This window comes from Cynara cardunculus, assembly GCF_001531365.2.
Source record: "Cynara cardunculus var. scolymus isolate 2C chromosome LG 12, CcrdV1, whole genome shotgun sequence".
Taxonomy (NCBI): Eukaryota; Viridiplantae; Streptophyta; class Magnoliopsida; order Asterales; family Asteraceae; genus Cynara; species Cynara cardunculus.
The window spans coordinates 7488075-7507536 of NC_037539.1; the positions used below are offsets into that span (position 1 = coordinate 7488075).

At 32.1% G+C, this 19462-nt stretch overlaps 4 protein-coding genes across 5 annotated transcripts in view; 3 read left to right on the forward strand and 1 right to left on the reverse strand.

The window, feature by feature from the left end:
• The window catches only part of LOC112522371 (calcium homeostasis endoplasmic reticulum protein), a 6698-nt gene extending 5277 nt beyond the window's left edge, over positions 1 to 1421 (forward strand). For both annotated transcript variants that reach the window (XM_025131461.1, XM_025131462.1), the window contains one exon: positions 460 to 1421. In XM_025131461.1, the coding sequence (XP_024987229.1) occupies positions 460 to 1229 (770 nt within the window). In that variant the 3' untranslated portion in view covers positions 1230 to 1421. The remainder of the gene's footprint in view (positions 1 to 459) is intronic.
• Positions 1422 to 2251: 830 nt separating this feature from the next.
• Positions 2252 to 2575, forward strand: LOC112522848 (auxin-responsive protein SAUR32-like). Its single transcript, XM_025132163.1, has one exon. The coding sequence runs from the start codon at positions 2252 to 2254 to the stop codon at positions 2573 to 2575; it is 324 nt and encodes a 107-aa protein (XP_024987931.1).
• Positions 2576 to 5235: 2660 nt separating this feature from the next.
• On the reverse strand, positions 5236 to 6195 carry LOC112522849 (probable xyloglucan endotransglucosylase/hydrolase protein 28). Its single transcript, XM_025132164.1, has one exon. The coding sequence runs from the start codon at positions 6193 to 6195 to the stop codon at positions 5236 to 5238; it is 960 nt and encodes a 319-aa protein (XP_024987932.1).
• A 7851-nt stretch (positions 6196 to 14046) lies between these two features.
• On the forward strand, positions 14047 to 19259 carry LOC112523040 (rho GTPase-activating protein 5-like). Its single transcript, XM_025132473.1, has 5 exons — positions 14047 to 14480; positions 17740 to 17860; positions 17943 to 18062; positions 18146 to 18376; positions 18664 to 19259. The coding sequence occupies exons 1-5, from the start codon at positions 14047 to 14049 to the stop codon at positions 19111 to 19113; spliced, it is 1356 nt and encodes a 451-aa protein (XP_024988241.1). The 3' UTR covers positions 19114 to 19259.
• The last annotated feature ends 203 nt before the right edge of the window (positions 19260 to 19462 follow it).

Sequence of the window (19462 nt, forward strand, 5' to 3'; positions counted from 1 at the left end):
CCCTTTTCCAAAAAAATAAATCCACACATTGAGAGAAAGCTTTCTGATACAGCCATTACATTACAAATGTTATTAGTCATGTTATCCATAAAATGGATGGGCATTTGGAAGCGATTGTTATACATTTATCCTAGGTCGGGAAAGTTCAAATGAGAACCATAACTTCTTTGAGAACCTCGGAACTAACTATTTCATGTATTATTAACGATGAATAACCCTAAATATTATTCATGAATATCTTGCATTTCCATTATTCACCATATCATGCACTTTAATTCATGATATTTTCATCATGGACATCACGTATTTTCGTTATGAGTGATTTTCGTGATGAATATCTATCATGACATTCTTCATGAATAGTTGGTTCCCAGGTTCTCAAAATAGTAACGGTTCTCATTTTAAACTGCCCCCATTTCAACAGGAATGCATATTGGTTGTTTACATTCCTCCTTCATGCAGGACATCAACAGCAGGCATCAGCAACAAGTGCAGTACATTGGCAGCCTGATAAACAGGGTATGGTGCCAAATTTATCAGACCAAGATCATCCCGATAAACAAGTGCCATCTGTATTGACATCATCGATTCCAAACCCGCAATTCCTTCCAAGCTCAATCCCATCTGGTGGTTATGGTGGTTCCATGCCTATTTCATCTTCTGTTCAGCTGCCAAATCAACAACCTGCCCCTCATATGCTTCCAGCACCGGTGGGCAGTGAGAAATTGCCCCCATACCCTTTGTTCCCACCCGGTCTGATCCCTGGAATGGTTAGAAAGATGCAAATTGGCAGCGGAGTACCTTACTCTCCCATGAGCCCTTTGGATATTCCAACCGTTATACCACCCTCGACGGTCTCCCCATCTGAAATTCTGGAGAGTGTATCAAAATTCTTCAAGGACATTGGAGAAGTGAATCCTTCGGAAGGACCCATGCGAGGTGGCGATGTGAAGAGTGACGATGAAGATGAGTATGAAAGAGAGCCTCCGGTTCGTAAGGGAGGTGCATGTATCCCTCCACCTCCGAACCTGGTAGACCCAGAGACTGGAACGTTTGCGGATGGAAGCGTGGAGAAGAAACCAGGATCGAGTGGGTCGGGAAGGCTGGGGCTAGGGGCAACGGCTAACCCGAATGAAGCTAGTCAGTATGATGATGTTTATACTTCATATAGGAAACAAAGAAGCACGAATTACCATTCTTCCATGAGTGCAAGAGCTTCTACAAGGTGAAGTTGGATTATTAGGATATTAATGGAAGAGCATGCTGCTATGACTGTTGTTTTTTATATTTTTATTTCTCTTTTGTCTTTCTAGGATAATTTGAAATATATGACTCATTAATCCGTTTCGTGTCAAAATTTTGTAACACGTATTTCTTTTTTCGTTTTTTGTTAAAGTTAAATGTTGTTAAAGAGAATCGAATCGATGACCCATGAATAGGAGTTCAAGACCCAGCTTATTTTGTTTTTGAGAAAAGTTCAAAAAAACTCGATGAAACTTTCTCATTTTGATTGATTAAGGAGTCTTTTATCAAATGTCTATCCGGGTAAATGTTATCAAGTCACATTATCTTATCGGTCGAATATGGTAATGACCAAGAATCTTACCTGGTAATTAAGAACGAAGATAAGGATCAAGAGTCTTACTTGATAAGTCGGGCGGCGATTCTTACCATGGTTAGCGCTTATCATGTAGATTGTTGCATACTAATGGACTAAAATCTTATCTAGCATGTAGATGGTAGTTCTTTTTGTTAAGACTTTTTTTTACTAATAAAACATGTAACTAATTCTTAAAAATTAAACTATTTATTTGTTAAAAAAATATCAGAAATTTAATCATTTAAAATAAAAAAAAATATTCAGTTTTTTTTCTTATTTGTTTTTTGTTATCAAAATACGATTTAACAGTATTTTAATTCAGCATCATCAATTTTAGCTTTATTTATATACTTGTCATAACAAGCAAAAAAAAAAAAAACCCTTATTCTAAATCTCCCCAAAAAGTAGGTTTAAAAAGAAATGTGTCAAAATTCAAAATTGAACATATGATAATAAAAAAATAAATAATATATGAAAATGGGACATTTACGTCCACGTATCTTCGACCGACGAGCCACGTGGTACCCCATTTCCTTCTGCATTAACCTCGACGATATCGAAGACTCTCCTACGTTAACATTCACGCTCACACTCACACTCACACTCTTAGCTATTATTAGGTAGCTAGGCAGGTGAGCAACGTTCACGTTAATGGGCAGCAGTAGCACCAGCAAGCTTCTGGTTCGTCTTCCCCAACCTCACGGGAGATTATCAACTAGGGTTCCCAAAGGCTGTCTGGCCGTCAAAGTTGGTGAAGCCGGCGCCGAACAACAACGCTTTGTGGTGCCTGTTATTTGCTTTAATCATCCCCTTTTCATGCAGCTTCTGAAGGACACAGAAGATGAATATGGGTTCGAACAGAAAGGCACCATCACCATCCCTTGCAACGTCCACCATTTTCGTACCATCATCAATCGGATCATCCACCACCACCACCACCCCCATCATGGGTGTTTTAGGGTTTGGGCTGGCTAACTGACAACTGTACTTATCAATTTGCATGCTTGTTTCGATAGGATAATGTTTCCAAGAATTGTGTACGTGTACGTTAAGTTGAGTACATTTGTATGCAATGATGATTTGATGATTAATGACTAATTAATCCATGTGTGCTCTAACAGAATATATCCTTCCTCTCTCTCTTTACATTAATTCTATTATACGAGAATTGTGATAATTATGGGAATTATTTTTGTAAGGAATTCGTTAATTATGATTTTTTATTTATATTTTTTGATATATATTTATTTTATAATATCGTATTTGTTTTATATATATATATATATATATATATATATATATATATATTCGGTTATGACCTTTTAATCGTATTTATATTTCATGAACAAATTAATGAATATACTAAATCTATATCATAATTTTATGTCTTTTCAAATAAAAGGCATACCTATGCTTATATTATATGTTCAAATGAAAAGTTAAACATTTTACGAAAAACTTTAATATTATATGTGATTATATTTATGATACACAAACTTAATCATATATGATTAAACGCATATCGAATAAATGATATATATATATATATATGATTAATCATATATGATTAAACACATCGAAAAAAATGCAATTAAGGATAATATTGAAACTTGGTATATTTATTTAGAGGAATTGAATGGAGAAGTTACTAGAAAGTTTCCATTAATTTAGAGAAGAATTCTAATAATTTAATGTACTGACAGAACAAATTATGTTATAAATTGCTTAACTATTTGTATTGTAATTGAAGAAAAAATTAAGTCAACTGAAAGAGAAAAAATTAAAAAAAAATTATATATATATATATAAAGAGAGGGAGGTGAGTTATTATATAACCTTTTATATTTGTACAACCAATACAACTCAATCTCAACCGTCCATTTAATTTAATGAATATGTAATTTATAGAAGTTTTAATTATTTACTAATATAAAGTAATACTCATAATTAATGAACTGTATTCATATTCCATAAAAATTTAAATCATAATAAATGAACTCTCATCATTTTCATAAATATGTCAATTTGTTGGGTTGCATTGGTTGTACAAATGCGATAGGTTGTATTTAAAACAAACTCTATATATGTATATATCTATATATCTATATGTGTGTGTGTGTGTATGTAAGTGCATATATATAATGTCTGTAGGTATAGGTTAGCTTAGATGATTAATGTGAAACAAAAACTTCTATCGGTGATCTATTATCTATCATCTATCAAAAATATCGATCTTTTCACAAACAAATTTATTGACGGCATTTCCGATAACATCAGAAGTCTGAAAGGTATCCAAAAGGTTCTTACTGTGTTCCACCTGTTAAGCAATTAATGAGATGAACTTCGGCAACGGAAATTTTATGAAAATCAAGAGAATTTTGCAAAATGTTTGCACCTGATTTTACAAAAACAAACTATTGATTCAAATTTCAAACTTTAGATGTTTGTCAATTTACAAAAACAAACAATCTTATAGATTCATATTTCAAACTTCAGCATCTCTTAAAAAACAAACGTCACCTAAAGAGGACATGGATGTTTAAATTAAACATCAAACTTCAGCATCTCTTAAAAAACAAACGTCACCTAAAGAGGACATGGATGTTTAAATTAAAGAGGAAGAGGTGGTAGCTACTTTGGATCCATTTCCAAAAACCTTGTCATTTGGCAAGTAAAATGCTAATATAGATAAGAAGAAAAACATGATGCTAATTAGGTTTTAATGAATAAAAAAACCAAAAGCATGATCATAACCAAACCATTTTTGTTCTTCGTGTCTCTGGGTAGAGATTGTAAAAATGTCTAAACATACGACATATAGCATAAATTTGTTTAGCAGTCAATTGAAAATAATGGAGAAGTCAAAGTATGAAACGGAAAAAATATAGTCGGTGGTATTGAAGAAGAGTATGCCATTCATTCGTGGCATAGCTTGTTATTCGTCAAGGAAAAATCAAGTTATTGCTAGAGCTGATATTGGTTCAAATAATCTCTTTCATTGATAATTACTCATAAAAGGTTTGGGCGTATTGTGTTGGAAAAGTCAAAAGTTTTCCGAAAATGCAAACTCTTAAAGGCTGAAGTAGAGAATTTTTGACACAGCGTTTGATTATCGAAAAGAATGTTGAAACTGTTGATTCGAAGAATACCCATGACATCTGTTATAAAGCTTGTCGATTCGATCGAGTGCCACGCTTTACGCTCAAAAGTCGAAGCCGGAGAGAACAAAAAAATTGGATTGAAAAAGGGAAGTTTTTGTATTCAAAGTATGATCATCCATATTACATATTTATCGTATAACTATAAATAAGAAGATCGAAACTGAAATGGGTTTGATTTGAAAGGAGTTGATGGGCCAACCATAAAAAGCCCAAACAGAAAATAGAAAATAGACCCAAAAAAAAACACAAATTGGGTCCAAAACATTTTAAAACAACGTTTTTAACCCTCAAAAAACGTGCTCTTCGTTCCAAGTTTCGAATCGAAGTATTACGAGCCTGAAACAGATAATAATGTATTTAACGATATATAAGGATTATGTTAATTTATAACATCAATTAATTATTCTCTTTCTTAATCAAAACCAAGATTAATATACTAGTAAATAGTAATAATGGACCCTTCCGGGTCGGGTTCTAATACTGTATATACCCGAACCTATGACTTTCTCCGGATACCGGTGGTTCAACCGGCGATAGTACTACCGGTGTCTTAGCGGGTTGCATAACTGGAGCTCCAGCCTCACACTCGGGTAAGGAAGTCTTGTACCGACCCGTATCATGGCAATATGAATACGTCATATACTTGCTCCTGAACGCCTGCATTTTGCTTCTTTCAGCTGAAGAAAGACCATCAGGAAGTGGAACTTGGCAGTCTGATGCCGGTGACTGGGTCATCGGACACCCGTTTAATATGAAACCGGCGTAACCCGTAACAAACGGGCCGTGGCTGAAATCGACTTTGTACCGGCCGTTATGGGTAGCCCAGTCGGATCCATTCCAAATGGTGCCATACAAAAACAATGGCTTAGATGGGAAATCACCACCCATTGCTTCCACTTTTTGGACCTCTCTGATAGGCAATCCATCTACATAAAAGACGACCCGACCCGTATTCCAAAGAATACTGTAATCGTGAAAATCTTGAGAAGGGTCAAAGGGTAATGTGAATTTTTCTTCTCTTCCTCTGTGGACACTTCCATTTCCATAAAGATTGGTCTGAAGAACCCACCCTTCGCCTCTGATGTGGCCGAGGAACTCGAAATCAATCTCGTCGTCTCGATTGAAAGCGTTATTCTGAGCATAGAAAGTTGCGACGACACCGGCGGAGTAGGTGTTGTTTGGTAGCTTGATGGAGGCCGTGAAGAAGCCATGGTGGTACGTGGATCGTGAAACGAAACCCGACCCAGGAGACGACTTGGTCATGGAGATCTGAACAGATTTATCATCATTGGAAGGTACGATATTTTGGTATCCATATAGTAGGGAGAAGGTTTCACTGAAAGAGACGAAGCTCGGATTGAGGGAGACAGTAGGTTTAAAGACGGTGATGGTGAAAAGAAGAATCACAAGTCGTAGAGAAGAAGATGACGACATATTTGTAACTTCGATGAGTAGTGTTAACAATTTACAAATGCTTCTGAATTGGAGGTAAATCATATGTATATATATACATATAGATACAAGGAAGAGCAGAGAATGGATACATTCATGTACATTAATGGCGTATAGCCAGCTAGGAAGTGAGATGAGTAAGTTTAACAAGACAAGAAACAATACAACTGAAACACAAGATAGCAGACAAGTCTATATAGGGTTGGGTTCATGCTGAGAAGAGAGGTTTTTCGTGAGACTCATAAAACCAATATATATTCATTGATTAACTTTATAAGTTAATGGTCTAAAGTTATACGGTGACAATTTTGCGATTATTGAAAAGTATCGTGACGTTTATAAATATTCAGATTGTCAGATTATAGATCTAATCTACCGATGAAAAATTGTTTTTACAGAGTCTTAAAAAAACACTTCTTCTTGCATCATCCAAATATATATATATATATATATATATATATATATATATATATATATATGCATGCATGGCTTCTATTCCAACAACCAGATATGAGTGGTGTATTCATTTTTTAATACTTGAAATGAATTGTTTAAAGTGTTGTTTTGTTTTGAATACGTCACATCCATCGTGTATAAATTACAGAGAATAATTAAAGGCGTCTGACATAGTATCTTTTCCTAAAAAGGAAAGTGAAAAACAGTCGTAAAATTAAATGTTGGATCTAAATGTAGGGAGTTCGTTATATAGTAAGACTGAATCCCGCTTTTGGACCATGTGGTTTGCAAAAACATCCGAAACTAGCCCTAAATCTCAAATATAGTTAGATGTTGTTTAACAATTGTTGAATAGTTTGGTACAAAATGATTAAGAGGCTCTCATGATATAGTGCAAAATAAAATATAATTATTTGGTAATTGTGTACAATGAAATTAAAACTCTTAATGGTTAAGAGAAATCCAAGATACAAAATCATTCAGATGGTTTTAGAACCATTAAGAGACAAACTTTTATTTTGTCAAACAAGATTCACCTCTTAACGATTCAGAGATTCACTCTTAATGGAACTATTATTCTAATATACATTTTGTTTTGGAAATGATCTGTAATCGATATCGTAATGGTCGTTAGTCGAGGGGCATTAGATATTCATTGTAAAACATCAAGTTTCTATCATTTGGGTGTATAAAATGATGCAAATGGTAAATTAAGTCTAATGTATTACATTATTTTTAGCATAAAAAGAATATTCTAAGTATATATGTTTCTATTTTGAGTACATATATTTTATTTTATACTACCCTTATATCTATTAGCTCTATATATTGTACATATGTATTTTATATTTTCATGATAATCTAATAAATTATATTATCATGCCATTTGAATCAACCATAGTTCATTTTCAGGTACGGAATTATGTATTTATATTATTGGTATGTCGATTGTTATTATTTTTGAAAAAGTTTGGTATACCAGTTAAATATGTTACTGTGTTGTAAATTATTATAAGTTGATGTTCTTTTAATTTGCTAAAAGAATATTAGACGATGAAATAATGTGAAAGTAATATCTTAAGATTGAAGTACCATTTTGTAAATATTAAAACTCTATCAAAAAAGATTTTATTATTATATGAAATTTGGTATTTTACGGTTCAGAACTAGAGAATGTTACGATTTAATATGGAAAAAACAAATACAGTACAAGATTTGATGAATTTAATATAAAATAATATGAAAAATCCACCTATTTAAATCCATAAATTGTTTGAATCATTTTATTTATTTTATAATTTCTTTTACCAGTGTCATTTTTTTAATTAATCTTTTAAAAGTGTTACGTTTTCTATAAATGAGTCACATCCATCATCTATAAAAAAACGAGAAGAGTAAATTACATTGTTGGTATATGTGTTTGTTTAGAATTTGGATATGGTCTCGCTTTTGAGATAAATATTAATATACTGGACGTTCCTATGGTTTGCATTTTGTTTCAAGCTGGGTTCCTCTTTAAAAAAAAATTGTAGTGGACGTCTCTGTAACACTAACACTGTTAAATCCATTATGTTAACTTAGGGGTATCTTTTTCAATTTATCTATTAATTTTTTTATTCTTTATTAAAAATTATAAAGATTATAAATAAATAAGTGTATATATATATATATACACACACACACACGAAAAGGTTCATTTGAGAAGTGGTAAATATTTGGGAAATAAAGAAGTGATCCTAGCCCTTCATCTGGTCAGCATTTGCAACTTTGATCGTAAAGCACCAGATAATTCCTCGAATGAGTATGCGAAAAGTAGAGGGGTAGTTTCATAACTTTTACAAATAGGCGATAAACGAGTTCATATGTGAATCTATGCGATACACATATGAACTATATGTTATATGTGAACCCGTTAATTAGTTTACATGTGAAGTATTTAACTGATTCATATATGAAAACACAAGTTCATATATGAATCAATTAATTAGCTTATATGTGAATCATACGGGTTCATACGTAAATCAGTTAATTAGTTCATATGTAAATCACATGAGTTCATATATGAATCAATTAAAATAGTTCATATGTGAATTACACGAGTTCACAAATAAGATATAATTCATATGTGAATCACATATGTTCATATATGAACTCGTTTGTCATCTATTTGTAAAAATTACGAAACCACTATTCTCTTTGATGAGCAGGCAAGTTGGCAAATGAGCTTAGAAGAGCAATATTCAAGTCCAAATATCATTGTGGATGAGATTCAACATGAAGATAACAATTAGATTGTGGCTCCTACAAACCCTCAAGCTAAAAGTCCACCCCAGAGTATATAATCTGTAACCACAAAAACTATGTGATCATCTGAAGAGAATATGACATCTTTCTCTACCGACTCAACTCCAAAATCTTCGAGGAAAACGAGAACCTTAGATGATCTTTATTCTTCAACATTTGTTTTGTTTACTGAAGATCCGATTTTGGTAAGACAACCATGAAAAATAAAGTATGGAAGAAAGAAATGCAAGATGAGGTCACTACTATTAGAAGAAACGGGGCTTGGGGGTTGGTTGAGCTACCACTGGAAAGAAGGCAATCAGTCTTAAATCGATTTTCAAGACTAAATATCACTTAGATGGAAGCATACAAAAACATAAGGCAAGATTGATGGCAAGAGGATATGCTCAAGAACAAGGAGTGGATTTTGATGGAACCTTCTCACCCGTGGCAACTTTTGAAACCATAAGAGTAATTATTTCACTTACTGCTCAACGACGATGGACCATTTACCAGTTTGATGTAAAATCGGCATTTCTAAATAGAGATCTAAACGATGAAGTGTAAGTCTAGCAGCCAGATGGCTTTGTCGTATTCGGGGAAGAACACAAAGTATACAAGCTTAAGAAGGTGTTATATGACCTAAAACAGGCTCCCCGATCTTGGTATGTAAAATAGATGAATTCTTTCATAAACACGGATTTGAGAGAAACCCAAATAAGCCAACTTTGTATGTGAAGAAGCGAAAAATGGATGACATTATTCTGGTAAGTTTGTATGTAGATGACATCATTTATACAAGATCATCTATGGAACTTATATCTGATTTTAAGAATGCCATGATGAGCATGTTTGAGATGACTGATTTAGGAAAGTTGAGTTATTTCCTCGGTTTGGCATTTTTCTATCACAACACAATTATGCCTCAGATATCTTGAAGCAGTTCAATATGATGGAATGCAAAAGTGTAGCAACTCCAATGAATGTGAGGGAAAAACTAACAAGCAAAGATGACACATGAATGGTAGACGCAAGAAAGTTTAGAAGCCTAGTGGGGCGCCTTATCTATCTTACTCACACCAGACCAGATTTTTGACATATGTTGTTGTTTTAGTCTCAACGAAAAGCAAAGAGAATTATATTCTATGTAGAAAGAAAAAAAACAACGATGAGGAAGAAGGTCAAATGGGCGGGGTGGGTCAATGAGTGGATACTTGTCATTACCTAAATGGTGTTTTAACAAATATTTTTAATTAATAAGTAGATTGACCAATTTACCATTGATTTAACGAATTGAATTTAACGGTGTTAATGATAGGGACCCAGGTTGAAACAAAGTGCAAACCATAAGGACCTCCAATATACTTATATTGAAAGAGGAACCATATTCATATTCAAAGAAAAGCATAGGTACCAATTATGTAATTTACTAAAAGGAGAATTTAGAGCATTTTAAATGAATTAAAAAATGTAACATATTTTCCTTAAAAGGAAAGTGAGGAATGGTCCTAAATTAAATGTTTGATCTAGGATGGTCGTTATGTAATAGTAGAGTACATTCCCCCTTTTGGTCCATATGGTTTACAAAAAAGGAAACCGTAAAGTAAAGTAGTTTCTAAATTTCAAAAACTAAAAATATAATTATTATAGTATGCATTTTGTTCCGAACATGGTTTATATGCTCTTTCATGTTCATTTTTATAATGGATTGATAGTCTGTTTGTTAACAGCTTAATGAGTTTAATGAATTTCACTACTTATTTAGTTAGCCATATATGACTGTTTGGTGATAATTTAATGACATATAAAATGACTTATTTAATAAAACTTTATGCGGAAGTAAATTTTTGCTAAACCCACCCTCATCATTACAAATCATGTTTCTTCCACCTATATATATATATATATATATATATATAGACTTTATCTGTAGATGAATCAATAAAATCAACCAATCAAATCTTACTTCTTTCTAATAACACCATCAATAAAAATGGGTTATTCTATCCGCACCTCCTCCTAAATTTTTTTCCCTATTTTTTTTATACTCCTTCCTACACAAAACAACAAAATACACAAAATATAATTTATTTTAATTTTCAGTTTTAATCCTTTGATATTTTCGGTTTTAACTCTTCAACTTTTTTAATATTTTCTTATTATATTCTTTATGTTTCAAAATTTCAATATATATATTATAATTATATAAATAAATTAACTTTATATTATTATTAATTAATAAAATATTAATATTTTTTTAATAATTATATAAATTAATTAACTTTATATTATTATTAATTAATTAAGTATTAAGAATACTTATTTTTTTAATAATTATATAAATTAATTAACTTTATATTATTATTAATTAATTAAGTATTAAAAATACGTATTTTTAAATTATATATTTGTATATGAATTTTTTTCAATATATACTTTATACCTTTATAAATATTATTAAGTCTTTAGTTTCTTACTTTTTTTTTTTCATTTTCTATTTTATATCCTCATTATATTTTTGTATCATTACGACCCTATAATTAAATAAAAAAATATTCAATATTGGACTCATTTTAAAAGTATTGACGAGATGATAATAATAGTGCAACTTGTTAAAATAAAAATGCATTTTTTAACGTATTTTAGTTTAATATACAATTATATATGTTAATGTGATAATGGTGTACAACGAAAAATAAAAAAGTAAGGCATATTAAATAAATTAAATAAATAACTATAACTGTATAAAGTGTAGGTATTAAAATAACTTTCGTCATTATAATATTTAATAATATGATTAAATCAAAAAATATTAATGGGGCTCATTTGAAAGGTGTTAGCGAGACGATTATAATGGTATAATTTGTTAAAATAAAAACATATTTTTTTAAATATATTTTAGTTAATATACAATCGTGTAAAACGAAAAATGAAAAAGCAAAAAATGTACTCAAAAATTAAATAATATAATGGTATAAAGTGTAAGTGTTAAAAATATTTTTTTTGTAATATATTATATAATAATATAATTAAATCAAAAAATATTTGGTATTGGTCTAATTTCGAAGATATTGACGGGACGATTTATAATGATGTAACTTGTTAAAATAAAAACGTATTTTAGTTAATATACGATTATGTATGCTAATGTGATAAAGACGTAGAACAAAAAATGGAAAAACAAAGAGACATACCATAAATTACATAATTAACTACAATGGTATAAAATAGAAGTATTAAAAATATTTTTTCTTAGCATATATGATATAAATCATATAATAATATAATTAAATAAAAAAAAATTCAATATTTTGACTCATTTCGAAGGTATTAACGAGATGATTATAATGGTATAACTTGTTAAAATCAAAACATATTTTTTTAACATATTTTAGTAAATATATGATTATATATGTTAATATGATAAAGATATAAAACAAAAAATAAAAAGTAAAAGACGTAAAACAAATTAATTAAGTAATTGTAAATGTATGAAATATCATGTTAAAATTAAATATATATTAAAAATTAATATGTAAGAGTAACAAGACGAGTAATGAGTTGTTTGTTTACTTCTTAATAGTTTTATTAAAAGACAACATTTGAATTATTAAGAGACGAATTTTGTTTGGCGAAAAAAAAGTATGTCTCTTATATTGTTCTAAAATCATCTAAATGATTATGTATCATGGACATTCTTTAACCATTCAGCGTCCTAGTTTTGTTGTAAATAATTACTAACCAATTATATTTCATTTTACACTATATCATGAGAGACTCTTAATCATTCTGATCACTTAATCATTCTACATCAAAACCATTCAACAACTACCAAATAGTACCTAAGCTGCATCAAAAAGTTACCGGGGCGACAATAGCAACCCCTAAAAATGCTACCTATTTCGTTGTTAAATATATATATATATATATATATATATGGGAGCGTTCAAATAAAAACCACCTAATTTGTACAAACCGTACAAACTTCATTCAACTAATCATAATTTTTCATTTTGTTCATTTTTTTGTAATTATGAGATATTGATTAATCATTTTTATTGTAGATGATGTTAATCATGGATATTATCATGTTCATTATTTTAATTTTAGAGAAATACATGAAACCGTTTCATTAATTTTAGAGAAATACATGAAACCGTTTCATTAATTTTAGAAAAATACATGAAACAGTTTCATTAAGTAGTATATGAAACAATTTCATAACCATATATGAAACAACTTCATCAAAAAAAAAAAAATTATATGAAACAATTTTACAAGATTAAACAATTTCATGAAAAAATTTCATAAGATTAAACAATGAAATCGACGAATGAGAGTAGTTTTTACGGTTTTTACAAATTGGAGTGATTTTTATTTTATCGCTCCTCTATATATATATATATGATTGGGTTCACGTGAGACCAATGGTTTTTCGTGAGATCCGTAAGACCAATTTATGTTCATTGATCAACTTTGTAAGTTAATGATCTAATGGTCTAAATTGCACGGTGGCAATTTTGTAATTATTAAGAAATCTCGTGGCGTTTATGAATATTTAGATTTTCATATTGTAGATCCAATCCAAAAGTTAAGAATTGGTCTTATAGATCTCACGAAAAATCATTGATTTCACATGATCCCAAGTCTATATATATATATATATATATATATAGGGTTGGGTTCATGTAAGACCAAAGGTTTTTCGTGAGACCCATAAGACCAATTTATGTTCATTGATCAACTTTATAAGCTAATGATCTAATAGTTTAAAGTTGCACGGTGTCAATTTTGTGATTATTGAGAAGTTTTGTGACAATTTTGTGATTATGAATGTTCAAATTGTGAACTTAATCCAAATATTGAGAATTGGTATTACTGGTCTCACGAAAAATTCTTGATCTCACGTGAACTCAACCCTCTATATATATATATATATATGCCTCTGTGTGTGTGACATATGTAGTAATAGAGACGAAACAGGGAATAGTCGTAGCTGTCATTGCCCCCACCCCATTCATACCTTATTCTTCATCATCATCATCATCATCATCATCATCTTATTTGATCTGAGTTGATCCTTGGAATTCTTTAATGACGACCCTCTTTAGATCCAAATCCTGTGGCGGAACCCCTCGCCCCAAAGCTTCCTTTTTCCACTTTTCCACCTCCACTCAACAAGAAGAAGATGATGACGATGATGATCATGACGACATTGACGTTTCCTATCTCTGTCAAGACTACTCTGAACATGGCAGTCCAATTACAACTCCCTTTATTAGTCCCCGCCAACAGTCTCCACAATCCAATCACAATTTCACCATCCTCTCCCTCTTGTTGACCGCCCTACGCAAGTCTCTCCTCACCTGCGCTGTCCAACACTCCCAGGATGCTTCCTCCTCCTTAGATATCGGCTGTCCCACCGACGTCCACCATGTTTCCCACGTCACCTTCGATCGCTTCAATGGCTTCCTTGGTTTGCCTCATGCCCTTCAACCCCACGTCCCCCGTCATGTTCCCAGCGCAAGGTATTCTTATTTTTCCTCTTTACTTTTTTTAGAAACAAGCATCATCCGTCAGATTCCAATTTAGGGGTTTCCAGATTTGGATATTACGCTTGTAACCTGTTTGTTAAAATGCCTTAATACTCTTTGTCATTTGTTCTTTAACAAAAAAACTAAATCAAATAATTCGGCTTATAGAAAGCAGGAAAAGAGATCTGATTATTTGGTTGGGAGAGTGGTTGGGGGAATTCATTGTTTGCTTAGATGGGAAATCTCTTGTAAATATGTTCAATCGGTGATCCGTGACTAGATATTAATGTACAATTTTGAGGATTTTTTTTGAGGGGGTACAACTCAGTTTCACCGGTAAAGGGCAGGGCGAGGTTGCAATTAATAATGGAAAAGTGCATGTAGATGAGTTTGATACTGACTCATTGTCCCTAAAGTTTCATCAAGAAAAAAGCAAAAGATATTATGGGAGTTAAAAAGCATCGTCCCTCTCGGTGGGTCAAGTTGGATTGTAGTGATGGTTTGTTTTAAGATCTTTAAGTACTTGCAGGGGAAGAGTCAAGAAAATTATAGATGACAATGATATGGTTGTTTATGCTGCTTTATTTAGAGCACATGAAGCCTTCTTTAATCATAATTGGTTTCTAAATTGGATGATGTTTGCTACCCATATGTATCGTGATCTAAGGCAAACATCTTCATGCTTCAAAGTAATCCACAACATAATCAAGCATTTTCTGGATATCCTGCTATCGTTTAATTCTATTGTGAATTGTGATTCCATGTCACTCAAGGGGTGACCTTATGTTAACAGTACAGAGGACCTGACAGTTGGATAGCATTTTAACCATGAGATATCAAACTCTTTGCAGTCTGCATGAAAGGAGGTGGCTTGATTGCAAGTAGACGATCAGCCAAGTATATAGTGTAATTACATAGCTATTGCCCTTATTCTGGTATATCAGTGAAATGTGAGTTCGTAACTTTAGTCCTAATATCTCTTATGGTCAAGTCTCAAGTTAGTTGGATGTACATAAGTGAAAGAGATTGGTAACAAGGGTCAAAATCATTTCCGATCAAATCTGAATTGAAAAACAGAGGAAATACATATACATCAGTTATAACTAACAACCGAGGTCGGACAGTCAAACTAAAGCTGAAATAATTACAGAAAATCCCTTTGATATGCTATAAATTCTATAAAAAAACTAGGTGATGCATGCCTCACACATCAAGTTGAAGGGGTGACAGGATCTTGAACGCTCAGTTTGCTCTGATAAGTGTAAATGTACCTTCAAAACTAGATTATAATAGGCAACTTGCGAGTAGCTTATAAATCATTAAGACATTGTACGTCACAAGACTGTCTTCTAGAGCCCTGTATCTGTTTCTACGAAGCTCATAATTGTTTGTGTTATAATCCCAAGAGATGAGTGAAATTCAAGCATCATACTTTGTGACAGATCTTCTCATTTCAAGGTAACCCATTTGCAACCTATGGTGATGAAGAGGCATAAACTTCCAAATATTATCAGCTTCAAGATCTTTTATCTTTATACATGGTTTGATCGACATTTTTCCTTCAACATCTTGAACGCAACTATGTGGTTCATCAAGCAAAATGACATCATTAGGTGGAGATTATATGAAATAAGAAAACAGAAGACTTAAATAGAAGGATAAGAAATTAAGAACACATAGATTAGGGTGGTATCCCATGCATAACAACCTTGATGCTTTGTTGGTATGTTGCAAGTTCGAGGAGGTGCAAAAGAAATAGAAGATTGGAAGTGGAAGATGGATTGTAATGAACAGAAGATGATGTGTTAGCAGATAGAACATAAGGAAGAATCGAATAGGTTGAAATGAGCAAAATAATGAAGTGTAGTACTTTGACAAAGAGGAGAAAAATGGGTACATATAGATGCAATATAATAGATGAACAAAGTGAATATATGAGGTTTATGAAAATAATCTCATTATGACTCTTGAAGCAACACATACGGAAGGTTATTGTTTGTGATTTTAACAACAAAGACAATGCGATAACCAAGAATAACTTTTGTAGACTAACCGTGTAAGTTAACGTTTGGAGTTGTGCCCAAACCATAGACACCTGATGGAACAGTTGGTCTTCTAATGCTCCCTGAACTTGCTTAATCTTAAATAACCATCATTTTAAGTCCTTACTAGTTGTGTACCCACGCAATGGCGGGAGCCATGAACTTTAACGATTTTGAAGTTCCACTGGTTTTATAAGATAAGATTTAACGATGATATATGTTACACTTTGATATATGTTACACTTGGTCTTTACATATTAATACAATTTGAATAAATAAGAGTTATGGTTCCAATTACAGACTATCGATGAAAAAAATAGTATGACAGTTTAAAATATAATATATTTAAAATCCAACATATTTAATCGACTCCACAAATGTGTTCGATTTACACAAAAGAACCAAGAAACTTGAGTTTTAAGATAAACACTCAAAACCAATAAAGAAAACTACAAATTTAACAGATCATAAGCCATGAAAGGACAAAAAAGATGAGTTTTAGAATGAAATTTCAACTGCTTACACTCTTTCTTGTCCAAAACTCAGATTAAGGTTGAATTAATACATATATATATATATATTTCAAAAAAACCCAAGAACATATTAATTCAGAACATATTATACAGTGCAATTTGGACAGCCTAACCCCAAAATATATAGTATATATATAAATAAATAACTATAAAAGTATAAATCGTAAATATTAAAAATATTTTTTCACAGTATATATAATATATAATAATATAATTAAGTCAAAAACTATTCAATATTGGACTCATTTCGAAGGTATTAACGAGACGATTATAATGGTGTAACTTGTTAAAATAAAAATATATTTTTTAAACATGTTTTAATTGATATAYGATTATGTATATTAATTTGATAAATGTTTAAAATGAAACATTTAAAAGTAAATGACGTAAAGTAAATTAATTAACTAATTATAGGRGTATAAAGTGTAAATTTAAAATTTTAATTTTAAAAAAATTAATTGTGAGAGGGTGAGTGTATGTGAGGGGGTGAGTGTATGTGAGGAAATGATGAGTTGAAAAGTGAAAAAGTGATATAAAAGGTATCTTGGTCATTTAATATTTAAAGACTTTAAAACTTTTGTTAAATTTGCTTTATAAGATAGTATAGGTATCTACTTTATTCTTAGCGAATTGCCAAACTCGATTCCTGAGCACCCTTTTTATCTCTCAATTTATCAGCGTGTGCGTGTTTGGAGTATCTGTGGAGTCTATGCAATGTTCCTATGATGAGAGAGGGAATAGCGTGCCAACGATACTTCTGATGATGCAAAACCGTTTATATTCAGGAGGTGGCCTACAAGTAAGCAAAAACCATTCCTTAACCTTTTATAGTTTAAATTATGCAGTATTCAACATTTATAATTTCATGTTTTGTGATGAAGGCAGAAGGAATATTTCGAATAAATGGGGAAAATGGTGAAGAAGAAATTGTTAGGAAGCAGCTCAATAGAGGGTTTGTGCCGCATGGAGTTGATGTTCATTGTTTGGCTGGTTTGATTAAGGTATATCTACCACCATCTGTTATACCAGTTTTTACCTAGTTATATAAAAACAATCACAATGGATTTATTTATTGGGTCAACAGGCATGGTTTAGAGAACTTCCTACGGGCGTTCTTGATTCTTTGACCCCAGAGCAGGTTATGCATTGCAACACAGAAGAGGAGTGTACTCAGCTTGCCAAGTCCCTACCTCCAACCGAGGCTGCACTTCTTGATTGGGCCATTAATTTAATGGCAGATGTTGTCAAGTATGACCAAGAAAACAAGATGAATGCCCGAAACATTGCTATGGTCTTTGCCCCCAACATGACACAGGTCTGTTATCCTCATCCTTTCACAATTTTGACACTTGAAGGACTAATTTTTCAACTTCATGATCAAAAGAATCTTGCAAAGAAACCAACATCTACAAAATGGAAGAAAATCTATGTAACAAAACCTCTTTTTTTCTGGAATTGAAGCCTATTAAGTTTGGCCTCAAAATTCAAATTCAAATTCAAATTCAAATGGGAAGGAATGTGATGTATCTTTTAGCAGTGAATGCAGGACAAATTGAGTATGATTTGGATATGGATATTCATAGTTTTGCTGTATGAACACAGATGGCGGATCCTTTGACGGCATTGATTCATGCAGTTCAAATCATGAATTTGCTGAAAACACTAGTCATGAAAACCCTTGGTGACAGAGAGGAATCATGTGCAGATAACAGTGGATCTGATCATCTTTACCCTCTAAGGAGCTCCACTTTGAACAGATTAGGAAGCGAAAGCGAGGAACAATTTTGGAGCTTTCCAAGAAAAAGTGGGTCTGTTGTGGAATATGATTACAACAACTCACCTGTTACATGTAGAAGCAAATCTCCGGAGATCGACAACCAATCAAAGCAGGGACAACAGCACAGAGAGGTAGTTATAGAAGGGATATTGGAAAGGGTAAAATTGAGAAAAGGAGTAAGGAGATTATGCAGATACCCAGTGTTTCAGTTGAGTAAGCCTACTGCTAAGAAGAGTGGAACCATAGGGGAGGATATGGACATCCATTGCCTCTAAATTTCCTTGGTTTGGATAATAATGGCAGCAGTTGTTGTAAAGATCCTCTGGTTTAGCCGTAAGGCTCAGCCTATTTGCGGTGGGTCGAGAAGATACTATCGCGTGGACCATCCATGTTTAATACTATCAAGTATAGGAAAGATATATATATATATATATATATATATAGAGAGAGAGAGAGAGAGAGAGAGAGAGAGTACAAGTCTTGGTTTGTTAAGATTAAAAGACTATTCCTTTGCAGAATCAATGATGGTGCCAGTTTTAGGCTTCTCCAGTTTGTATGCTTAATAGACACAGCTACTTGCATTGGTACTTTCAGTTGTCATGGATTTCTTTTTTGGTGAAATGC

Excerpts from the sequence above, each read along its gene's own strand:
- LOC112522848 (XM_025132163.1), top strand. The coding sequence starts at position 2,252 with ATGGGCAGCAGTAGCACCAGCAAGCTTCTGGTTCGTCTTCCCCAACCT.
- LOC112522849 (XM_025132164.1), bottom strand. The coding sequence starts at position 6,195 with ATGTCGTCATCTTCTTCTCTACGACTTGTGATTCTTCTTTTCACCATC.
- LOC112523040 (XM_025132473.1), top strand. The coding sequence starts at position 14,047 with ATGACGACCCTCTTTAGATCCAAATCCTGTGGCGGAACCCCTCGCCCC. Across the intron at positions 14,481-17,739 it reads CGTCATGTTCCCAGCGCAAG|CGTGTGCGTGTTTGGAGTAT; the intron begins GTATTCTTATTT and ends TCAATTTATCAG. Across the intron at positions 18,377-18,663 it reads TTGCCCCCAACATGACACAG|ATGGCGGATCCTTTGACGGC; the intron begins GTCTGTTATCCT and ends GTATGAACACAG.